The sequence below is a fragment of the Nicotiana tabacum genome, chromosome 19 (genome assembly GCF_000715075.1).
Source record: "Nicotiana tabacum cultivar K326 chromosome 19, ASM71507v2, whole genome shotgun sequence".
NCBI classification, from domain to species: Eukaryota; Viridiplantae; Streptophyta; class Magnoliopsida; order Solanales; family Solanaceae; genus Nicotiana; species Nicotiana tabacum.
The window spans coordinates 119,066,107-119,091,443 of record NC_134098.1 but is presented as its reverse complement, the minus strand read 5'-3'; the positions used below and the strand labels follow the sequence as shown (position 1 = coordinate 119,091,443).

The following is a 25,337-nucleotide window of genomic DNA, read 5'->3' as shown; positions in this document are numbered from 1 at the left end:
TTACTTTGCCTTTATTCATGTTTTAATATTTAATCTTTTTTTATTGGTATTTGAATAAAATTATTCATAATTGAGGTGTTTGTAGTATTCAAGTATAATTATTACTAAGGGTAAGAACGAAAAAAAATAATTAATTTTTTTTAAAAATTTTAAAATAACAAATAATTTAAAATAACTATTTTTAATAACCTTACTAGACGGAGTGAGTACAAAGAAGTTTCCCAAACGGGCACGAAGAGGAAACTAGGAAGTCCCTTTTGGCAAGCCAAGGTCAAAGGAGTCGCGTACCGAAAACGGACCCATCACCAATACCAGTCGGATGTGTCACGTGGAAAATGTAAACAACGCAAAAACCAAAACCATTCTTCCAACCGAGTTTCACTACTTTATTATTTATTAGCAAGATTTTTTATTTGTAAATCACGTACTAATATATAATTTTAAGCAAGTAATATTCCATAACAAATAAAATTTGTAATTAATAAGTAAAAAATAATAATTTATTATGGTAGGGGTAAAATTACGTAACTAGTATAAAATTCTTTTATACGGTAAGCAGATAAGAGATTATATATTTTTTAATATGAGCTAAAATCATTTTTAATATATCACGTATTACACATCCCAAGAAGACCCATCCTCGACCCCCCCCCCCAAACACCGTGTAATTACACGTTGGGCTCATTCATAACGTAGGAAACCAACTTCGGTACAAAGCCGCCTACTTTTCTTCCTTAAGACAATGACTTATTAGATGTTGGAATTTCCGTGTTTGTTAAATGATCCGTTGTTGCTGAAGTATAAAGTTGGGGTTTTGATAATTGTGATGTGTTAAATAGAATTCTTGATTATATAGTTGAAGAGAGAGAAAGAGAGATGTCAGGTGATCTGGAATCCATATCAGAGGCGACTTCAGGAGCCATAGGAGCTCTAGTTAGCACTACTATCTTGTACCCTCTTGATACCTGCAAAGCTAAGTACCAAGCTGAAGTTCAAGCTCATCGTCTCCGTAAATACAGGTTCTCTTGATTTCTTCACCCGGTTACTTCCTATTCTCTGATCATGGAATTCTCTCTCTTTTCCTTTTTTGGATTCTTTTGTTGTTTGATCAGCTTTTTGGTTGTTTTTTCTGAATGGGCAGATTCTTTGTTTTCCCCCCCTTTTTCTACAACGTTTTCTTAAATAAAAAGGAGTATGATTTTTTTTCTTTTTTTGTGAAGGGGTGGGACTGGATCAATGGGAATCCTTGATTGGTAATCAAAGTTTGGATCTTTAAAAGGGACTTATGAATTAGATTCGTGTTTTTGTGTTTTAGTTAACGGGTCAATTGAAATCCATGTGGCCAAATCTAGTACTCAAGAATAAAAGTGAATTTCGTCTATGGAAAAGCAGCCATTGCTTAATTAGGTATTCACCTTTATTAAGAGTTTGTTCTTCAAATTATCTTGTTCTATTCTTGCCTTTTGGCTGAAAAGGCTTTTTCTGCAGCATGTCTTTCACGAAGAAAATACTTCTTTTGTTTTGTAGTGGAACTTTTGGAAACTATTTTGTCCGGGATATTCTAGTTTTCAATTGCTTACATAAGAGAGTTTCCAGTATTTGAGTTTTACAGAGAAATAAATGGATGACCCAGAATTTCCTAAGTTATCAGAGTTAATGTAAAAAAATGACTTGTTCCTTTTCTTAAAATTTGTAACGTTATTTACTGCATCTCAGACTCAGAGGGTAGGATGGTGAGAAGTTATCCGTAAGAAATGACTTCTTAGAAGAGAAAAAGAAAGAAATTTCTGTAACAACTGTGTTGTCTCAAGACTAAGGGCTTGAGTAAAACCAGAAGTCCATTGCAAAGCTTCAGATTACCTGGTTAACTAAGAGAATATTTCAAATACAGATATGAATTTTTGTCTGCTTTTTTTCTGAAGAATTGCATTGTTAAGAGTTAGTCTTCATTTTCTCTTGACGATCAAGAGTCAGTGGTCAGTGTTCATAATGTGAGAGATTGGTTGTGCTGTTGGCACTATTTATACTAACCTTATTAGTCATAATTACATATGTTGCATATCTTTTGTTGATCCCAGGATCCTTAAAAGATTTTACTGTTCTTCTGATGTTGTATTCTCTTGTGAAACTTGTTTGGAATGTTGTGGTATTGCCTTCATATAGGTTTCTCGACTTTAGAATTTCCAGGCAAGAAGATTTGGTCATTATTGTACAAAAAGCAGTGTGACTATGATGCTTGATCTGCAGAAGTCCAATCCAATTCTTTCGTTAGCCAGATTAAGAAAATTTTCCAATATCTGGTAGGCCAAACAATGCAGGAGCTTTCTATTGCATATTCTTCTTATATTAGAAGGATTAACAAGTTGCTCTCCCTCCTCCTGTTCAGGGTCACTAGAGAGGCTTTTATAGGTTGTAGACCATTACTTTGAACTGTAAAATAAAGGTTAATTTAATTTATTTATTTTTGTGTGTGTGGGGTGGTCGTCATCTCTTTTATTTTACAACCTTTAGTATGAGGATTAAAATATCCTGTATATTTTAATGCAAATGAAGTGCATGGTATATAGACTCGGACCTTTTGGTCCGGTCCCTTTGCTTCGTGTAATAACACTATTCCTCAGGGTGTCAGCATTATCACTTTGTCAAAGATAAATTTTTTGGGTTAGAGATTATCTACTTGAACAATTTATTTATTAATATGGATGAGAAAATCGCCATTGAGCTTAAAACCTCAGAGCTTTTTTATTTTGTTTTCTCTGATTGATTGATAAGTTACTTGCGAGTCTAATGTACCGAGTCCTGCCTAAAGGGACACGGTTGAATCCCTGATTATGTACTACTCGGTTATCAAGATGATGTTGTCAACCAACTGATGTTTCATTCTCTTGGTGGCAAGGAAGAAATCTTTTCCTAATTTTATATGATGGACCACTCCTTTAAAGGCTTGGATTTTATAATGAAGTCTAGTACGAGATGCTCTTAGTTTCTTTAACTGTGTTCCCTTTTTCAATTATTTATCTCATGAAAGTGACAACACATCTGAAATTTGCATACCACACATCCATTGATATTTGATATATAGTTTCTTCTCTGGTACCTCGTCCATATATATGTTAGAACTTGGAGTACTATACTTTTTCTGACGTTGTTAAATTTGTCGCTGATTCAGTTTCTCCTTCTGCAGGAATCTCTCCGATGTTTTGCTGGAGGCAATATCAAGCGGTAAGGTACTGTCACTGTACCAAGGTCTGGGAACCAAGAACTTGCAATCTTTCATTGCCCAGTTTGTGTATTTCTATGGATATAGCTACTTTAAAAGACTCTATTTGGAGAGAAGTGGTGCCAAATCCATTGGAACAAGAGTCAATCTGATAATTGCAGCTGCAGCTGGCGCTTGTACGGCCCTAGCAACTCAGGTAAGCAGTTCGTAAATCGTCTTCAAGTTGATTAGTTTCTTGTTAAAGATTTAATGTAAAAAGAAAAAGAGTAGTGTCGAAGCTCTACCTTTTTTTCCCTTTTTGTTAATCTCACGTGTATGTTGTGAGGAGGTAGGACCTACAAGTGAGCTTGAGGCTTATTATTATGACCAAGTGCAAATGCTTCTTGAGGGACAAGCAAGCTTGGTGTCTATTTAATATGGCTAACAGTAATGCTGATCTGTTTTTTCCCCAACTGGGAAGGAACTAAGGAAAGAAATTGTTGAGACATTGAAACTAGTTTTATGTAGTGCACCTTTTACTCCTCCTATTCACAGTGCCGGCACATAGACCAGTAGCAACTTGCCAGGTTGCTCATTACTGCTGTTGTTTGCAAAAGAATTAGTGCAAGTCTTTCAATTTTGGATTTTTTCTATCTAAACATTAAATTTCTCTGATGTCCAATCCATGGTCATGGTGTGTGATAAGCTCATGACTTACGGTAAGGGTTTTATGCACGATTTTAAAAATGGAAGACTGTAAGTGCAAGAGCCAAAAACTCATTGTTAAATGTCCATGGCTCTTTGTTCAATTTTTTATCATATTGCGTGGATATTTGCTAGCCAAAAGCATATCGTGTAATATAATCTCCTGCAACCAAAACTCACACTGCTCAATTGAATGCTGATGCTAAGTTATTTGATATTCTTATGTAGCCACTAGATACTGCTTCCTCAAGGATGCAGACAAGTGCCTTTGGGAAATCGAAAGGCCTCTGGAAAACACTTACAGAAGGTAGTTGGAGTGAAGCATTTGATGGCCTTGGAATTTCTTTACTGTTGACGTCAAACCCTGCCATTCAGGTACTTAATATTTCTTAAAAACTAAATTCTTGTAAATTGAATAAGTAACTAGTTGAATTAGTGTACACAAATTTGATTGAATAACTTGAAACTCTGTTAGTTCAAGTAATGTCATCATTCGTGAAGCCACAATTTTCTACTAAGTAATGATAGAATATGCTAAAATAGATGTTTATGTGATGCAGTATACAGTTTTTGATCAACTTAAACAACACTTGCTGAAAGGTAAGGAGAAGACGACAGAAAGAGATGCATCACCTGTTGTACTTTCTGCATTCTCAGCTTTTGCATTAGGTGCGCTGTCAAAGAGCATAGCCACAGTCCTAACCTACCCAGCAATCAGGTGAATCTCTTTTGGATTTTATCATGGATTCACGTCATTTTCAAATCCAATGTAAGCCTTTTAACATCAACCTGAAATCAGGTGTAAGGTCATGATTCAAGCTGCAGACGATGAGGATAAGAAGGCTGAACCGAAATCAAGTAAGACAATCAGTGGTGTCATATGCTCTATCTGGAAGAAAGAAGGTATCTTGGGTTTCTTTAAAGGATTACATGCTCAAATCCTCAAAACAGTGTTAAGCTCAGCATTGCTTCTAATGATAAAGGAAAAGATCTCCGCCTCAACTTGGGTCCTCATACTTGCACTTAGGAGAATTCTACTAATCAGGCAGAGAAGGCTAAAAAGTACATAAATCGTATTTGCGGATAATGACTTTGATGAGAAATCAGAAGAAAGAACGCTAATCGCATTGTTGCAATTTAAGTATTTAGTTTCAAGAGGGGGAGAAGATTCATTGTTAAACATCATTCAGGTCCATGGCATACAACATATGTGATTACAGGCAGCAAGATCTCAAGCAAATGATTGAATTTAAGACAATAAGATGATAGTTTTCAGACTTGTTCGAAGAGAATAACCTGACAAGAAATATTTGTTTATTCAGTAATGTAGGAGAGAAACAATCAACATTTGATTTTCTTATTCCCCAGTTAGTTGGTTTCTCAATATGAACTTGGATCTGTTGTCTAAACTGAATGAACCCTCAGAGTTCTTCGTGGTATACAAGGGGATAGTTCTTTTTTTTTTCTTTTTCTTTTTTAAAACTCGTGGATATATGAGGATGAAAACTCTAGTTGGTTTTATGGAAAACTAGTCATTTCCGTTTTGAAAAATACAATCACAAGTTTACGAAATTCAAATTAATCAAAGAAAAACTCAAACATTTTGTTTTCCTAACAAAACTGACTTTCAAAGGAGACTTTGTTTAAGAGTCCGTTTGGACGAGCTTATTTTAAGTGACTTTTAAGCCAAAATAGTTTTTAAGCCATAAGTTATGAATTTTAGCTTTTGACTTGTTTTTGTCATTTTAGCTTAAAAGCAAGTGCTTAAAAGTATTTTTTTTACTCTATCTAAACATTACAAAACTGCTTAAAAGTTATTTTGGCTTAAAAATACTTAAAATAAACCAATCCAAACGGGCTCGAAGACTGTTTTAATTTGTTAAACAAAAGTTTACCCATATTCATTTCATCAATAAAACCACCTCTAGATAATATATTATAGCTTTTGCATATTTTTCCATCAAAACTCTTACAACATTTTATTTATTTTTGAAACTTCCCAATTCTCCATATTGTTTTCCACATAAAAAAAGGGACTTTTATAGGAGAATTGGTATAAGACAGTAACATGTATCACAAAAAATCTAGACATAGTCCAGCAATAAAACCACATGTTCATTTTGTATTTTAGCTTTTTCTTTTTTTCCTATAAGAACTGTAACAACAATTTACCTTTTCACAAATTTATTTTTTGAACTTCAAATATTTCCTTATTGTTTTCTTTTTCTTTTGAAAATGTTTTAAATAAAAAAGACATAAAAGATGAAAGATTCTCGTCTAAGCTTCGGAGTTGGGACCCATAACCCAAAGCCCAAATATGACAAGATCCATCACCCCTTACCGAAAAAAACCAAAAACCAAAAAAAAAAGGAGAAAAGAAAATTAAAATAACTAAGGAAACAAATAGAAAGATTTGCATATACAGGAAACCACTCCAGATCTGTGTCCGAAACTGAGCTGAAAGAACAAATTTGCATATACAGTTTTATACGAGAAGAAACGAAGATGATGTCCAGCAATTACACCGCAATTGATAATCAGAATGTTTCCGGATCTGTTCCTGTAATTCTTTTCTCATTTTTTTTGGTTTGATTGAATTTTTATTCTGGCCGTCGTTCAGATCTAATTGTCTAATTTCTTATATATTATAGGCAGTCGCAGATCCACCTGGCCAAGTTGCCGTCAAATTCACTGGTAATGTCTTCAGATTTTCAACAAAATCATACAGTAGTATTTTTGTGGATCATTTTGAATTGGTTTGTGAAAATTTTGGGTTTATTTTGTGATTGCAGATTCGAATTTGCAGACATTTCCACCTTCCAGTTCCCAGGGGAAAATCTCTGGTGCTTCTGGACCTCCACGTGACGCCGACGGTATCTCCTCCTAAGTTATTCATATATAGTTACGACGTAAAGACGTAATAGTGTGTTGCTATTAACTAACGTGTGGTTTTCAGCTAAATTCAGCTAATTTTTCTGCAAAAAAATTACAATAATGTGGTTATGTTTAGTCTAGGGTTATTTAGAATTTAGACATACAAGAAGTGGAGCTAGTGCAGCTTTTTAGTTTGTCTTTAGATCTTTGAAGTTCATGATACAACACTTGTCTCTATAATAGCGATATAAACACACCGATGATAGTGCTTAACATTGCATTATGAAGGGGCTGTCCAGCATGTTTCAGCATTTTTTTCTTTCAACTAAGCTGATGTTAACATCTTTCACTCTGCTAATTATGCTATGACTTCTTTCAAATTGAAATTTTTACTTCAAGGCTACAAAGCCTGGATTCAAATATACATTCTTCCTACAATGATTTTGAATTCAAATCTGATACTATATGAGGCAGTAGGATCATAAGAAAGAAATTGTTTCACCAGTACAAAATTGGAAAGACGAATGGAATTTTGTGTAAACGTATAAGTCAAAATGAGGTGAGGAAGAAACCATTTTGCCAGGGTAAAATAAATACAAGGAAGTCCCAGGATCGGTTTCGAGGGATTACAATAATGTGGTTATGTTTAGTCTAGGGTTATTTAGAATTTAGACATACAAGAAGTGGAGCTAGTGCAGCTTTTTAGTTTGTCTTTAGATCTTTGAAGTTCATGATACAACACTTGTCTCTATAATAGCGATATAAACACACCGATGATAGTGCTTAACATTGCATTATGAAGGGGCTGTCCAGCATGTTTCAGCATTTTTTCTTTCAACTAAGCTGATGTTAACATCTTTCACACTGCTAATTATGCTATGACTTCTTTCAAATTGAAATTTTTACTTCAAGGCTACAAAGCCTGGATTCAAATATACATTCTTCCTACAATGATTTTGAATTCAAATCTGATACTATATGAGGCAGTAGGATCATAAGAAAGAAATTGTTTCACCAGTACAAAATTGGAAAGACGAATGGAATTTTGTGTAAACGTATAAGTCAAAATGAGGTGAGGAAGAAACCATTTTGCCAGGGTAAAATAAATACAAGGAAGTCCCAGGATCGGTTTCGAGGGATTACAATAATGTGGTTATGTTTAGTCTAGGTATACCTAGTTCCGTACAGGTTGTCTCATCCGGTGCTTCTTTTTGATAAGGTAAAGTTTATTGATGCGGACAACAAAGTGCTGCTTAGTTGTATATTCAAAAAAGTATGTGCATCACAAGTCATGCAATGAACGGAGGAAGTCCAAAATGGCTTCGGGCTCTAACACATTTTCCACAGCCATGTTGCACCAAAAACTAAGCAAAGATATATAATTGTGTTTGAGTTTGATCACAGTATCTTTCTTCTCCTAAAAAATTTGCACGTTTCATCTGGTGCTTCTTCATAGAGTTATTTTGTTATCTCTAAAAAGAGTTAACTCTCAAAGCTTAACTGAAGGAAGTTGTGAGTCGTGCTATTGCGTCCTTTTCATTAAGTTATTAGCAAATCTATTTTTCCCTCTCCACTTTCCACAGTTCAGGTTGAATTTACTTCTCTTTTTAGATAATAATTATGACTTGTTGTTGTAGATACATTCTCTAAACCAGTATCTGGTTCTGATGAGCCCCAGCAGAGCGGTTGGTTTCGCGCTTTCACTATTGCTGCGTACAAGCCCTATTTTGATGTTGATACATCAGATGTTCTGGAGAGAATAAAAGATTCACTCTTTCCTTTCACGGGATCCTTTTCGGAGAAGACCGCCAATAACCCAGATTTGTATGCTCCCTGCTCTTTTATTTCTATGTTTATTGAATTAGCATTTATTCTCGTGTTTTAATCCTAAGTATAACTCTTATAAAAACTTATTATGAGTAGTTATTTCCTGGAAATATAGGCCTTTGGGCTTCTACCGTTATTAAATGGCATTTATATAATTCTTATCCCATTCACTTCTATCAATTCTCTGCCCTGTTTTTTCCCGTTTACCACGGATGAATAAAGTTGGCAGTTTATAGGAGACCAAGAATATATCTTGCTCCCAGTAACACTTTCTTCTTCTTGAATGATATCGTTCTAATTTCTTATTATGGTTTTGGATGAGATGACCGTTAATTAATATCCCTGTCTATCAGTTTCATCCTACAATATTCTCATTGATCAGCTATTTAGTCCTCGACTAAGAGGCATTTACCTGCTAGGAGGTTGCCAATGGGCAACCACTATGCTTAACTTGCTCGAATTGAATAATGATTTATTGTGGAAACTTCCATGCATTAAATGCAGGCTGTAATGGGGTTGTGTAAATTCAGGCTAATGGATATGGAACAATTCTTACATTTAACTAGATGGAGTTTGTTTCAAATCTCTGGCGGTATATTTTGAAAATTACCATTAGGCATACAGAAGAACCAATAAGAATAATTTGGGCTGGTATCTTTGTCGTTTTCGAGTTGGAATTTGTCCTGCGCATTGTACTAAAGCTAGTGAGTTTTGTGCAAGTCATCAGATTTCCCTTCTAGAATGTATGTGCTTTCGTTTTGATTTCTTCTTCTGTCCCTATATCTATCTTCTATTATATAGGATTGTTTAGACATTCCGTTTACACTTCAGAACCTGTTATTTCTTAAGTTTCTGTTCCAAATTTGTATTACTTTTTTTGGGGGGGGGATCATTCAGCTAATCATTCCTCTTGTTTCATCTTCTTTATGCATGTTCCTGTGTTACGTATGACCGTGATATAATAGCACATGTTTGTTTATTGGCAAGCGGCAGAGCTCATAATGGTGATTATTGGCATATTTGTTTCATGAAAAGTTATTTCAGTTGTTGGGCTTATGATACATTATGACTGCTTTTTAAGTCCTTGCTCCTTTTTAACTTGATTGACACTTGGTTTGCTTTGTGGAGTTGTAACTGCGCATGTGATATTTCAACTGTACCTTCATGGACAAAAAAGTAATAACCATCAAACAACCTACTAAAAGAATTTAAAAAAGAAAAGAACAGTGATTAGCAAGTGAAGTTTTGCCACTGCTGCCCCTCTGTTCGTCTTTAGCCCAGCTTTACATGCTCTCTGAGTAAGAAGACGCTTGTTCAGAACTTGCCTGCAGGGAAGTTTTGCTAAAGGGTGCAGTGCAGGAACAGAAATGATGTCCGCAAACTTTGCATCTAAACTTAAACTATTGCTAGATGCTTATGCAGCCATTATCTGTACTGGGTGGTGTCTAGACTTCTTTGCCCCTTAAGATGTCATGAGTGTATGTTTCAATTATTTCCATATTAGCGAACTTCTCTACCGTAATTACTCAATTTTTTCTTTTCAGGTATGGCCCGTTCTGGATATGCAGTACCTTGGTATTTGTTGCAGCTTCCATTGGCACGTTTGTTACCTATATAGCACACAAGCTACAGAAAAAGGAGTGGAACTATGACATCAACCTTGTCACTTGGTCTGCGGGTTTATTCTATGGTTATTCCACTGTAGTTCCTCTTTGCTTGTTTCTAGTCCTCAAGTACTTCTCTGCCCCATCTGGCCTCGTTCAGCTGCTGTGCCTTTACGGCTATTCCCTTTTTGTCTTCATTCCGGCATTGGTAAGTTTATTTAATTACAGTATACTTTGTTGAACTTTTGGGAAACCTGTTGCTTGATGAATCCTTTCATTTTTAAGTTTGCCATTAGGATCCATACTAAGATCTATGATTAACTGCTTACAGTGTCTGTCTCTTGTTCCCTGGGAGATAGTGAGATGGGTGGTTGCTGGTGTAGCTGGCTTAATGTCTGCCACATTTGTGGCTCTTAATCTGAAACACCACATAGCATCGGCTGGTGAAAGGTGGTTCTTCATTGTGGCTGCTATCTTCCTGTTGCAACTTGCACTTGCTTTGGTACTGAGGGTTTACTTGTTCAACGTCACAGTATAACTACAAAATTATTGGAATGCGACTAGGCTCGGTTGGAACATGTCATATAAATAACAGAGAAAGGACACTGTTCTTGGTATCAACTCGACTGTAAGTGTGCTTGGTCATTGAAACGGAACTGTATTCATTCATTTTTGACGATATACAATAATATAGTTTCATCAAAAGGTTCTCAGCTTGTGGTCTTCTTATTGAGAATGTCACACTTTTGAGCTTTAATAGTGGTCTGGGAGTTCGAGGGTCGATGATTTAGTCAAACATTTGTGTTTAGTGGGGATTTAATTGTAATGTCAAGACTGATTAGCAAATTCCTACAAGTCCACTTACAAGATAATCAAACCATGCGGAAATACTTTTGCTTGCCATGATGACCCTTGAATGACCTAATTTTCAACATGGTATCTACCTATTCTTACTTTGCTTGCTCCATTGACGGTCAAAATAAGATTGTAATGATTAACTGCAATTTTCTCAACTCTTGCGGCTGCAACTTGTTAATTCTACTTCTCTTAATAGTCAGATCATTAGAGTATAAGATGGCGATCCACAGACCAAAGCAAGAAAATTATAGCGTGTTATTATATTTTTACGACTTTGTTAGTTTCTTTTCAATTTTTATCTTGACATATGAAATACAAATTCTATTCATTCAATATATTACTAGTTTTCATTAGCTAATATATATTTAAGAAGACCAAATTAGTCGGACGAATTTATAAACTATTAAAATATCCTCGTTCTGGAGCTTTGCTATGTAAATTACCAAGTCGACTAAAACAAAGGAAACAACTATTGCAAGCAAATTATGAGTTACTCCCTCCGGTCACTTTTACTTGGCATGTATACTAAAAATAGATGTTCACACTTTACGTATATCAAGAGAAGACAACAAATATTTTCTTGTTTTACCCACAATATTTATTACCATTTTAAATCATTTTCTCAAATCCAATAAAATATGCATCAATTAATATGAGTAACATGGTAAATTATGCACTTCATTTATTATTTCTTAAGGGGCGTAAAAAGTCAAAACGTGCCAAGTAAAAGTGACGGAGTTAGTAGCATATACGAAGATCCCAACGCAAGATCATAATCTCAAAGTCTAAGCTTGTAAAATAGTAACAACACGTGTAGTGAGTTCAGCTAAAGCGTCATTGTTGGAAAAATAATTTGTCATTAAAAAGTAATTGCCATGGCCGTGTACTTACTATAGGTTATGATGTATATTTGATGTCTTCATTACATATAAAACAGTCAAGGTTCTTTTTATATTAGGCAATAAAACAACGAGGGAGGAAGGAGAAAGGACATTTTTCTCAAGGTATATTTCAAAAGTATACAAAAATTTCAAAAACCAAGAGGGCGGCTAAGTGCTCATTTTCCGATACGTAATTTAGTGCATTAGAGATATTGGTTTGCTTATTAAGAAATCAGGCATTAGAAAAAGGAAAAACAAGTTGCCCAAACATGGTTTTGCCGCCTACAATTTCAGTGACATACATTCCTTTTGGTAGAGCGATTTCCCTCTTTAAAGAGTAAGTAGGGATTTGGAACGCATATGAGAAGTTGAGAATATACAGTTTTAAGACCACCAAGTAATAAAATCTTTAGAGAAGGGTTTAACAGGAATTTCATATAACGTTCATAACTTTTAATAGTCCAAATCAAAATTTTAATTTAGAGATGTTTCTTTATTTCATATAACTTTCGGTCGTAATTGTTTTAATATTTTCTTCTACTACTACTCAAATTCATATGTTTTATCAAGAAAACGGTGTCTGTTATCGCATCATATATAAGTCAGAAATTATCAAGAAGCTTTAGTAACTAATTAACCTATTGGAGAAAGAGTTAAAGCTTTTGCGCAGAAAAGCATAATCAACATCAACATAATGCAAAAGAAACAGTACTAATAACTCGTTTTATAATTAAACAAAACGTCACAAGAGTTTATAGTGTGTGTTTGTGTGAGAGAGAGAAAGGAATGCCTCAAATTAAGCAAAGACAAATCCAAGCATTAAGATAATTAAAGTACAGATCTCTACTTTTAAGAGAGGTGCCACAAGTAAGAACAAAAGAAGAAACAAAGATAGTATTAAATCAAGGAAGAAGTCTAACGCAAAATAAAACAAAACAAAAATGCTAAAGATGCCTTAATGAAAAATGTGTTGTTTCTTCAAAGGTAAGTACCCTTTTGATTATGAAATCAAAGCCATGTATATTGTAATAAATTAGGTCTCAGTCAACACAAGAGCTAAACTAAGTTGTACGGTACCTAGATATTTGCACAAACATTAGGGTTTTAGTGTTTTTTAGACTTTAGGGAAAGAGAGAAACATAGTGCATAAAAGGCAGAAACATCCTAAGCTAGAGTCAAAGGTTAGATCCTGAATTTAAGGTATGTGGCTTTTCACCTAAAGGCTTATTGAAAAAGCCTATTGGTAGAAATTTCTAAGAATTTTAGACATGACTGTTTGGCTGACATTACACTTAATTTGTCATCATCCATATTTCCATATATACTTCTCCAAGATTTTTACTTCTTTAAAATTATTAAATCAATTTCCAACCAAATGCCAAACCTCCCCGCCCCAAAAAAAAAAACCCCCACAAAACCGAAAGCCCTTTCTATTGACTAACTTTTCACTTTTCACACAAATACTCTGGAAGAGAAAGAGAACAATATTTGTCTGTGTAGCACACACCTTAAAATTAGCTACCATGCAAATTATTTCAGCTCCCTCAAAGCAGTTATTCTTTTTCCTCTTGGTTCAGTAGGCATATACATCTTTTTCTCACACAAGGTTAATTAAGCAATCTTTTCTTGGAATTGATTAGAGAAAAGGCAAGAGAGAAACTGTGAGAAAAAATTAAGGGCCATGCCTGCAAAAAGAAGTATAGTATATATTATATGGTGTCTTTTGTTGATCTTTCTGACGTTTTCAGCTGAGGTTTTGGGAGCTCGGGACTTGCCAAATAACATGGAAGAAGATGCACAAAGTCCTACAGCTACAAATAGAAGTAGAAGAAGCAGCCGTATTGGGAATGAAGGTTTTGTTGCATATGTCAATAGAGAAGTGCCCTCTTCTCCTGATCCCTTGCACAATTAATAGGTGATCAGCAAAGAAAAACATCAGAGATAGTTGTACATAAATCACTAAAGCTAAAGCTTTTAATCATAAGGTCTCGTTCGTTTGCATGCACTTCGGCTATTTCGCTTCTATTATTATCTTCCACCAGCAAAGATATCGGGTAACTAGATCTGTCCACAATGCAAGCAGCTATCCTTAATTACATTTGTATGTTAGAGAAACGGAATGGTATGATTAAGATGCTTCACAACCCCTTGCATGAAAGGTAGAAAAAAAAAACCATTGCTCTGGAAGGGGTTGTGAAACATTGTCATTCTGCTAATAATATATGGCCAAAAGCCTCTGTCTAATTTTTTTTGTAATGCTTTTCTTTACTACTCTTTTTCTGATTTTTTGTAATCAACAGCTCTGGAAACCCTTAGAGCTTTCAGTCTCGTTTTTATATTATTCTTTCATTCGTTAATTAATTAACTTGTGAAACCCGCTTCCGTTTCCTTTTAAACTCACATCAGCTTCCATTTCTCTGGCACTAACAACTCATGATAAGAATATATTATTCTCTTTTTAGTTTAGTAAAATCAGAGTGTTAATTTCTTTCTCCAGTATAGTAAAAACCAGGCCACTGCAAAAGAAAAAAGAAAAAGAAGAAAGTGAACTGCCAGAAAACAAGTGAAGGTTAACAATAGTGAAAAGATCCTTCATAGAAAGTATACAGAATTTCCGAAAATTTTATATCATAGTGAGTTCAAAGTTCTATGGAGTAACAACTTCGTTCTTGCTTTTCTTTTTAGTGTTGGAAGTAGTTTACACATGTGTATGGGTTTAAGTTTAGTTGCATTGTTGTTACCATTAAAGAGGGAGTCAGAATTTTAGAGTTTAGTCTAGAATATAACTAACTTGTACATAATCTTGTAGCTCCGCCCCTAGTTAAGAGGCTCATTAGTGGAGTGCATGGACCGGTGAACATTGAATGAGACTTTGAAGCTTGCAGAATAAGTCTAAAGCATCCTTTATTGACTTAAATAATACATGTATAATTGCCATTTTTCCTCATTAATTTGACTAATTGCAGGCCATGAGCGTAATATTTCCATGGGGATATATGACAAAGTCTTTAGAAAAAGTTATTACGTCCACGCGTTAAAATCAACCTCACTTGTAGGTCCCTTATCACATTGATTAAAGACTAAAGAGTTAAGTTTAAGTCCTATTTTGAATTATTTCAAAAAGCAACTTTGAGTTTAATTAGTTCGTTATACTCTCGCTTTTCTGATATTGTAGTTTAGGCTAACCTCCCTTGCGTACAACAATTTGCCTCTGAAAACTGGTAGTCGGTAGAACCCAAGATTTGATAGGACATGTATCAAAGCACATCTATAATATTCTGGAAAAAATATCTCGTTGTATCCTAAAAAAGCTATTGCTTAAGAAGGAAAAATTCACTCCAATGTCCAAGAAGGCAATGTAAAACTACCACAAGTGCAACAATTAGCAGACTGTCGTTAGAATTTCTGATCAAATAAACAAAGGTGAATTCGGTACTAATTTAGCTGATGAGTGAATAAAGTTTCTAATATGTGAACATATGCATTTGCTTTAACAAGTTACAAAAATAAGTTGTTTGACCAGTTAAAACCATTTTCGACGAATAAGCCACAATCCTATGATACAATTGAGAGAAAATGGACAGGCACACACTATGGGGCACCATAATGGGTAAAATAGTCATGAGATTTCTAATACTACCAAGTACCAACCACTCCAATACTTTAAATCCTTGGGTTCAGAAAATCAATTACTGACAATTGCATCTACAGCAAGGATCACAAACAAAATAAAGGTTCAAAGAAGTGCGAATAATCATGCAAGTAACATCTAGCAGTACAGCAATAGGAGTGTCCAAAAGCAATCTATTAACTTAAACCAATAATGAAATCAAGTGGGAAATATAGCAATCTGCCTTTCTATGTCAATGATCCCACTTAATAAGCTGTTTTCTAATTTGTTTGTTACACTTCAAAATTCAAAATTAGTTGCCGTTGCCTTCTTCCCTTATTCCTCTTCGGGCTCCTTAAAAGGAGGGTCCAAGTTCAAGAGAATACATGCTTCAGCTCTTTCACAATGGATATTTAAGTTTCTTAGAACAATCATGCTTTTGACTTCTTTCCTTTAGCTTCTTTTGCTGGAGGGGTCTGGAAAGGCATGAATGTCACCCCATCCATGTATGGACGTAGAACTTCAGGAATCTCAACTCCGTCTTCCCTCTGGTAGTTCTCAAGTATACAACAGATAGTCCTCTCTGTCGCTGTAAGAGTGGAGTTCAACAAATGCACGTACTGTTTTGCTTGCTCATTACCCTAAAGGAAACAATTATGTCAGAATAGTAGTTGAGATTTGTGTGTAAGTAAAATATTTAAAACAAAAACATTGGACACTGAAGTTGAATTGCACTATTCATTAACACTCTGAGCGAATACCAGTGTATGGCACGTAATCCACAATTATTGGCTTAGTATTTCAATAGAGATATCTTCTTTTGCAGCCATAAATTTGAATGAAGGGGCAGATCACAATACCTTCTTCTGTCCAAACCGAATTTCCAATTTCCTCGACTGATAGTCTGTGCAGTTTGAGCAGGACACAAGCTCTCTGTAAGTCGAAGATGCAGGATACCAACCTTCTAGATCATACTTCTTTGCTGCTGCATCATTCAGTGCGCCAGAAACAATAGATACAATTTGGTAAGGAATCTTTAGCTGTGAAGAGAAAGAGCTATGCTTAGATTTCCTTGCATCCAGGGTATGTCAAGCCAAGATTGAAATCAGTCTAATGATTAATAATATGACCAAATAATAGTAAATCCCAAGTATAATCTAGTAATTAAAAGATGCAGTACCAGAATGCATTCCTGAGCTGCAGAAGTTCAAATTCCCTATATGGGGAGCTGTTGATGTGGTCTGTTGGTTAAGCAACTTCAATAATTCTCTCATAGCTTTTTTTGCATAACTTATTTGATAGTGAAGTCGCCAGAAAATGACTTAAATGTGAGTGGTCTAAACCACGAGATGAGAAGTCGCTAATCCATTAATAATCTACAGCCCAACAGGCCCTAAGCAGGTGGTCTAGGGATCAAAGAGTTGGAATAGCATCCTTAGGAACAAATCCGAGTAAAGGCGACCAAAAGGTGAATTCTTATCATCTACCTAAACCTTGGTGGACAAAGTTCTGGTTAATTAGTCAAGTTGTGTGCACGTAGGTCCAGATTAGAAAAACTATCCAGCACAACAGATGATGGGACTCTAGGAATCAGAAACTCCAAAAGAATTTCATTCTAGTGTTGCTGGATCAATTAGCGACTCATTTATTCATTACTATTATATTTTTAATCACATTGAAGATTGATAGAAAGAGTCGCTTATAAAAACAACTTCAATGTTAAAGTAGCTAAATGAAGAATAATATTTCATTAAACAATTAACAAATACTCCCTCCATTTCAATTTATGTGAACCCATTTGACTGGGCACAGAATTTAAGAAAAGCGAGAAGACTTTTAAACTTGTGGCGCAGAATGAATAATATTTCATTAAACAATTAACAAATACTCCCTCCATTTCAATTTATGTGAACCCATTGGGCACGAAATTTAAGAAAAGCGAGAAGACTTTTAAACTTGTGGTGTAGAATGAAGCACATATATTTTGTGTGGCTATAAACCATTGCATAAAGGTAAATTGTTTCCAAATAAGGAAAGAGGTCATTCTTTTTGGCACGGACTAAAAAGGAAATAGGTTCACATAAATTGAAACAGAGGGAGTATATCAGGATGTTGGACTAGATAAGATTATTTTAAGAAAACTCTTAATGGGCTAAATGTGATAATGCGAGTGGTTTGCATCTGTGTTCACACACGCACAAACTCAAAGTGACATCTGATTCCAAAGAGTAGCTGCTATACTCTAATTGGCGTTCATTAGTCTGAAGAGGGGTAGCACTCATATAGAAGGTCTATTGTTACAGCAACTGAGTAACAGGTAAATAATCACATGCCTATCAACATTGCTTAAGCAGCTTCAAAGATACTGCTAGCAGAAGGCAATATCTCAGAAAATGGAAGAGAAAATCAAACCTACCAGTTGAAAGAATTCCTCCGAGTTTTTAATCATTTCCTCATGCATGTCCCAGGAGTCATTGCTATTTGGACTGGTCAAACAAAACTGTTCCACTTTCTCAAATTGATGTACTCTGAAAATTCCCAGAGTATCTCGTCCATGTGAACCAGCTTCTTTGCGGAAGCATGACGAGTATCCAGCATACCTGGTGAAAGGCATAGATGTTAGTCCATAAAAGGCCAACTAGAATTTCTTCTTTTTCTCCGTAAAGAGAAAACTTCTATCATCACTGAAACTGAGGGAATAGAGGACACTGTGGTGCCAAATTGTGTTACAACACCTTAACGGAAGCTGTGAAGGATGAATCCAGTCATCCAAATGATAAGCACATAGAGGTTGTTCAGCAGTGGCAATCAGATATTTGTCATCTCCCTCACCAGTGACCTATCAAACAAAAGATAAGTGAGGTATGTCTTGCCACCATCAATTTCAAATCAGAAAGCATGAAACAACTGTTATCTTGTAAGAAAAACAGCACGAATGTAGTGCTAATGTTTTTTCCAATAATCCGGGCAGGGGCGAAGCCACATTGTCCTAAGGGTGGTCCTTCGTCGAAAACTTAGGTTTTCGAGGTATATAACATATATTGAACATCCTTTGTAGGAGAATCTTTTCATTTCTTGCATCCGGGATGAGGAAGTTCTATTCTGATGTACATATTTTTGGGACTCTCTTGTCTATTTAATGAAATATCTTTAACCTACTAAAAAATGAAGAGTTACTGTCACTAATGAAATAGTAAACTGGAGCAATTTCCCTCTGACACAACGGTCCTGCCAAATAAACCAACATTGTTATCAAAGGCCTTCTGCTGCAGTTACAGCAGCTAATCCATGGAACAAACTGCACTATCAGTGTCTATTAAATCCATTCAGCTCCATGTACCAAAACATACGAGAGATTACCTTGTAAAGTTCTTCATCAAACTGAGCTAACTGAGCACACTTTGCCATGATTTCTTTCCTCATGAAGAACGGTGTCTGCAATGGATTATATCCCCTCTTCCTTAGGAAATTAAGAGCAAAATTAATTAAAGCTTGATTAAGAAGTACACCATCCCCTTTCAAATAGTAACCTCTTCCTCCAGCAACATTTGCACCTATATATTTCAGATATCCTTGCATTAACTAGCAACTCATATACAACTGACAAAAGAATACAAAACGAACTACAAAATTTTCAGAAAGGAAAAGGGTAAAAGGAACAATTTAACCTGAATATAGTGGGTTAACAGATAAAAATAAGGGATGGAAAAACAATTCGCAGACACAAAATATGACAAAATAAGACCATGAAAATGAAAACGTAGAATGGGGAAAGGCAAAATAGAAAAGCGAGACTGAGAGAGATAGAGAGAGGGAGGAGCAGCTCAGCAGTCAGCATCAAGATTTTAATAAGCAGACAACCAAAGAGTCTTTTGTTATGGTTTATTTAATACATGAAAAACTCTGTAACAGTGTTCTTAACGCAAGACGTCCTGTTTTTTCTGATAACTACAAATTTGCCTTGGTAATGTATTCTTAGACGCAAGATTCAATATTAATTTATTTATTCCAGGCTTGCATTGGCAAGGGGGATTTTCAGAAAATGGAAACAGAAATTCTAGAGAAATTAAAGAGAAAAAGCATTGTGATTTAAAAATAGGAATGTGGACATGTAGCCATAGCTAGTACTAACTAGTAAGAAATTCACCGTAAAAAATCCTTAATATCCACCACTTTTACTTCTCAAAATACCTGGTTTCCTCTTTCAGAACTATCTTAACGATAGTAACTTCAGTAGTGCATTATATAAAAAACACAACATAAAGCAATTAGCTTTTCAGTATTAAGACTATTCTCCACAGCATTAGGATAACTCCTAGTATGTGTTAGCTATTGAGTGTATAATCTGGATTGGCTAGCGAGGGAATTACCAATTACTACCTAGAGTCCAGGAAAGTTTCCTAGTCATTTAATATAACATGCAGAAAGATAGCGCACTTAAGAAAAGTAAGAGGCCTAGTTTTGTAAGCTCAATATAGCACTTACCCTTTTTTATGTCTGCAATTCCAAGAAGCTCAACGAGATCAACATGATTTTTAAGACCCTTCTCAGTCCGCTTCTCTCCCCAAGATCGAACTATAGCATTATTTGCCTACAAATAATCTTTGGTTAAAGGAGAAGTTTCATTTTAAGCTAACCTATGTCACTAAAAAGGCAGCACACTTTACATACCTCATCATTACTAACTGGCACTGAATCGTGCACAAGGTTTCCAATGATTTCCAGCTTTGAATATAAAGCGGCTCGAGCCTCCTGCACTTCTGCCTCTTTCTTTGCAGTTAGTTGCTTGTTCTCTTCAGTGTCCTTAATCTTGTGACTTGCATCCTCACCAGACTTTACAAAAGGGGAAAAAACATGATTCACTTTCAACTTCAGCATTAAACTTGAGAAAAACACGCATGCTTGGCAATAAACAAAAAGCAAACAAAATCAGTTGCCAATCCAAGAGATAGAAATTTTAATTGCTCAAGAATCAAGAACCAAAAAAGTTGGTGCATAATCATTTGATAGGGTGATAATAAATTCTATAACCCTTTTTGGGAACATTCATTATATCAAACTATATTCAAGAATAACAGAAGAATTTCCTCCCAAATAAATTTTCATCACGAAACATAAAGCCCTAATTGCACCATATGCACAAACAGAACTACTACCCTAAATCCCAAACTAGTCAGGACAGCTATATGAATCCTTTAAGCCCATTAGCTCTATTCAAACCAATTCAGCTCTATTCACCTCTTTAGGTTTCGCCCAGAGCCGTAAGTCCTATTAAATGAGGAGAACTGTGGTAGGTTGATAGCCAGCATAAAAATTGCCATAACATCATGAATCATCACTGTATGTATCATCTCTTAAAGTCCATCCCCCCCCAAAGGAGGGATGGTTTATTGCTCTAAAGAAGGTAGACTTTTTTTGAAAGGTAAGATAAATTTTATTAACAAAATCAGTACCAGGAGGTACTGATAAGTACAAAAGTATACAAAAAGGTAGAGATTCCTTCACACGGTGCCTAGACCATCTATGAATTCTAGCATTGAATCCGGAAAATTCCAAAAATCTCGGAATCGGGAATTGTACTGGTGGACTATCACTCCACAAAACAACTGTCCTAAATTTTTTTTGGGAAAATTCTGGCTGGAAAGTGCTCCACGCGTATGTCAGACACGCTCGCTGGAACCCTAGTTCTGGTGGCGCGTAGAGGCGCATGAGGGACTTTCTGTCGAAGCGATTGACTGGGGTTTTGTTGCCTGACTTTTCCGAACAAGATGGTAGTGTTGGTTTTCGCACAACACTTACCGATGAGGAGACAACACAAATCAATCTTGAGTCGTCAACCGGAAAGACGCACGGTGACTGACTTTTCTGTTCCGATGGGACTGGGATTTCTAGGGTTTGATCGCACAACGGTTTCGGATTTAATGGTGGTACTGGTATATGCATATTGAACAAGACGAAGTTGCCGGAAAATTGCACGGCGACGAGATCTTTCTTCCCGGATGTCACTGGAATGACGCACAACGATAATTTTCTCAGTAAAGCTCTGATACCATGTGAGAATGCACGGGAGAAAAATCTATTTTTTAACAAAGATACAATGAGCCCTATATATAATACATATTGCAGCCTTACCAAGAAGCTAAAGCTTGTCTAACACATCTGCTTTTGACTACGGAATCTAAGTTAAATCTCTTTCTTTTTGAGCATGGAAATTAAGTTTTATCCTCCATAATTCTTTTCATATAAAAAAGAAGGTTAAGATAATATTGGCTTTTTTTCCAGACAGTAACACACTTCTTAGTTAGAAAAGGACCAAGCCTAACATTAGGACAGGAATTTACAGTCATTAGTGACTCATAAACATTAACAAGACGTAAATAATACAGATTATTGTACCATCTAATCTTCTATATCTTTGAGACTTACCATTTGTCTATGTACAGTAACAAGCACACTTACACTTGCAGTTGATCATTTTCTTAGGTTCTCCTTTCAAGTAGGTCCAACATACATGATATAACAAATTATAATCATCATGACGCATAGCAGACATAAGTCAGGTCAGTAGGTGTGCTAGAAGTTCTTATTACAAGACACTAAAAGATATGAAAAGAACATATGGCAGACGGATAGGACAATTGGATTCAACAACTGAATAGAACACTCACAATCTTGAGCCTGGCAACTTCTTTGTTGATCTTGTTGAAATCTTTCCTCAAGTTATCAAGCTCAAATTGGCCTGAAAAATACACAAATCTTCATCAAAATCATGCATGTAAACTGGGTATCCCTCTATCCGGTTAAATCTGAGTAGCAAGTACAAAAATATTTTGCAAGTCCTTGCAGCACTTGGTGTCAGTAAGAAAAAAATGCAATATTACTTCAAAACTAAATGATATGACAATAAAACTAACTTCATTGGCACAAAACTTAACACTGGGCAGAGCCGAAGCAGAATCGATATCAAATTGAGATTAAGAAAAGGGATTTACTCCAAACTACACAAACAAAGCATAAATTTACTTACAGGATATATGAAGCACTATCGACCACAAAATTGAGGTTAAAAAAGGGGTTCTCCTCCAAATTAAACAAACCAAGCACCAAACAACTTCGAGGGAAAAAACTAAATGGTTATTATGTGTTTGGTACGAAGGTATTTATTTTCTTTGCAACTACCTTGCCTTTGAATTTCCTCCAACCAACACTTGGACATTATTATCAATCTTCAATACTCAAAAATTTCATCAGAACTCTATCCGATTTGTTAATATTTCTGTTAATCTTTAATACTATACTTTCTCCGGGTAATACTTTTCTCTCGCCAACCAAAGACTAGAAAACATTGTCCTACAAATTGAAAAACGAAGAAGCAGAATGACACACAAAAAAATTACAGGGAAAAATTTCTGGATCGCGAAGTGCAAAGTGAAAAAGAGAGAGGGAGAGAGGGATTACGTTGACGCCATTCTTTGTCGAGTTGAATGACCTGATCGACGAGACCGACGTCGGCAAAACGACGACGTTGAGATTCACGAATGATCTCGGGATTGTGTCCCTTGTCTTCTCTGAACAGATTTATGTCCAACATCTTCTTCTTCCCTGCTGTTGAAACAAACACCAAATCAAAAGGAGAAATGGAGAATTTGGCGATGAGAGTGTGAAGGGTAAAAGCTAAGCTGATACTTGGGGAGCTGACGGCGTAGCAGGGGACAAAATCCCACAATGAGATAAAGGTTTAAAAAGTTAAGGGTTAGGACCGCAGGGGTTTAGCCTAGTCCTAATGCTGTTTTTATAGTAGTAGTAGATTATGATTTTAACAATCAAATAACTTTTACTTTTATCATAAATTTTTCGTATATATTTCTTAAATTTTTAGTGTTAATAGGTTGTAACTTATACATGTTTTTGAAAATAATTATATTGTGGATGTTCATTTATTACTCCGTTATAGATAATTTTCCTGAAGAAGATTATCCATTTAGTACTTTATCGAAGTTTATCTACAAGCAGATAATGCAAGCAGGTTGCAAGCAGCTCAATGAAATGATTTGTAGCAGCTTCTTATTAAACAGGCAGGTTGCAAGCAACTCATGCACACAACTTACAAGCAGCTAAAGAAAAGCCTTGCAGCCGCAGCTACTTACTTTCTTCTATAAATAGAGGAGTTTTCAGTTCATTATGTACATAAATTTGAAGTTTGAATAATATATCATTTTCTCTCTATACTTGTCTTTACTTTACAGTTTTTATTTTATAACACGTTATCAGCACGAGACTCTGCCATCTCGAGAAAATACTTTGAAAGTATCAGAAGTACGAACTTTCTTTTTCTAAATAATGTCAAATCTTTCTAAACTTGAGTTTGTAGCCCTGGATATATCGGGTAAAAGCTACATGTCTTGGATGCTTGATGCCGAAATTCATCTTGATGCGATGGGTCTGGCAGACACCATCAAAGATAAAAATTAGGCATCAAACCAAGACCGTGCCAAAGCAATGATATTCATACCTCATCACCTTGATGAGGGTCTGAAAATGGAATATCTTACTGTTAAAGATTCAGTCATACTGTGGAATAATTTAAAAGATAGATATGACCACCTAAAGATGGTCGTTCTTCCACATGCACGTTATGATTGGACTCATCTAAGGCTACAAGATTTTAAATCTATCCGTGAGTATAATAATGATATGTTCAGAATTATTTCCCAATTGAAACTATGTGGTGATAATATTACTCATCATGATATGTTGGAGAAAACTTTCACTATTTTTTATGCCTCGAATATGCTCCTGCATCAGCAATATCGAGAGATGGGATTTAAAAAGTATTCTGAACTTATCTCACATTTTCTTGTAGCCGAGCAACATAATGGGCTATTAATGAAAAATTATGAAAGCCGACCTACTGGTTCTTGTCCATTCCCTGAAGTGAATGAGACGAACTTCCACCAAGCTAAGCGTAGAAGAGGACGTGGCCCCAGTCGTGGTCATGGCCGTGGTCGGGGAGGAAACTCTAATCGTAGTAATAACAATGCACCAAAGAACCCTCCTCACCACCAGCAGTGGAAAAGGAAGGAACAAAAGCATGAAGCGGTGCAAGAAGCAAAGCCAGAAAATGCATGCTATAGATATGGAGGAAAAGGGCACTGGTCACATACATGTCGTACGCCAAAGCACCTGGTTGAGCTGTATCAAGCCTCCCTGAAGAAGACAGAGGAAAATGCTAAAGCAAATTTTATTTCTGAAGATAATTTAGACTTCATGCATTTGGATGTAGCTGATTATTTTGTACTCCCAGAAGGAGAAACAAGTCATGTGATCGGTAGTGAATCTGTAGAGATGTAAATATTTTAATTTTTGTTATTTGTAGTAGATAGTATGGTTATGTAATTATTGTACATAAATAAAAGTTATGCTTTGATAATAATGTTTACTATCATATTTATTTTGTTTATGTCATTTTGAAGAATATGGATAATCCTCAAATTATATTTGGATCAAAGACCAATCATGAAGATATTTGTGTAATTGATAGTGGAACAACTCATGCCATATTCAAAGATCAAAAATACTTTTCTTATTTGCATAAGGAAAAAGCAAATATTTCTACAATTTCTGGTAATATAAGTTTGATTGAAGGCTCCGGAAGAGCTATTGTATTTCTGTCTAAGGGAACAAAACTTATTATAGACAATGCATTATTCTCCTCCAAGTCCCGAAGAAACTTGTTGAGTTCTATAGATATCCGCCGAAATGGGTATCATGTTGAGACA

General features: G+C 35.5%; 3 protein-coding genes across 3 annotated transcripts; 2 read left to right on the top strand and 1 right to left on the bottom strand.

Moving 5' to 3' along the window:
* The first annotated feature begins 746 nt into the window (after nucleotides 1–746).
* On the top strand, nucleotides 747–5,365 carry LOC107816269 (peroxisomal adenine nucleotide carrier 1). Its single transcript, XM_016641970.2, has 5 exons — nucleotides 747–1,019; nucleotides 3,185–3,416; nucleotides 4,133–4,279; nucleotides 4,465–4,622; nucleotides 4,704–5,365. Exons 1-5 carry the CDS (start codon nucleotides 877–879, stop codon nucleotides 4,972–4,974), a joined length of 951 nt encoding a protein of 316 aa, XP_016497456.1. The 5' UTR covers nucleotides 747–876; the 3' UTR covers nucleotides 4,975–5,365.
* A 336-nt stretch (nucleotides 5,366–5,701) lies between these two features.
* Nucleotides 5,702–11,112, top strand: LOC107788889 (uncharacterized). Its single transcript, XM_075238493.1, has 6 exons — nucleotides 5,702–6,466; nucleotides 6,556–6,598; nucleotides 6,697–6,777; nucleotides 8,416–8,602; nucleotides 10,150–10,417; nucleotides 10,541–11,112. The coding sequence occupies exons 1-6, from the start codon at nucleotides 6,410–6,412 to the stop codon at nucleotides 10,745–10,747; spliced, it is 843 nt and encodes a 280-aa protein (XP_075094594.1). The 5' UTR covers nucleotides 5,702–6,409; the 3' UTR covers nucleotides 10,748–11,112.
* A 4,625-nt stretch (nucleotides 11,113–15,737) lies between these two features.
* LOC107788890 (serine--tRNA ligase) lies at nucleotides 15,738–23,322 on the bottom strand. Its single transcript, XM_016610622.2, has 9 exons — nucleotides 23,017–23,322; nucleotides 22,227–22,297; nucleotides 20,230–20,391; nucleotides 20,044–20,149; nucleotides 18,919–19,112; nucleotides 18,294–18,397; nucleotides 17,975–18,158; nucleotides 16,419–16,598; nucleotides 15,738–16,199 (listed from the first exon to the last, which is right to left on the bottom strand). Exons 1-9 carry the CDS (start codon nucleotides 23,147–23,149, stop codon nucleotides 15,990–15,992), a joined length of 1,344 nt encoding a protein of 447 aa, XP_016466108.1. The 5' UTR covers nucleotides 23,150–23,322; the 3' UTR covers nucleotides 15,738–15,989.
* Between the last annotated feature and the right edge of the window lie 2,015 nt (nucleotides 23,323–25,337).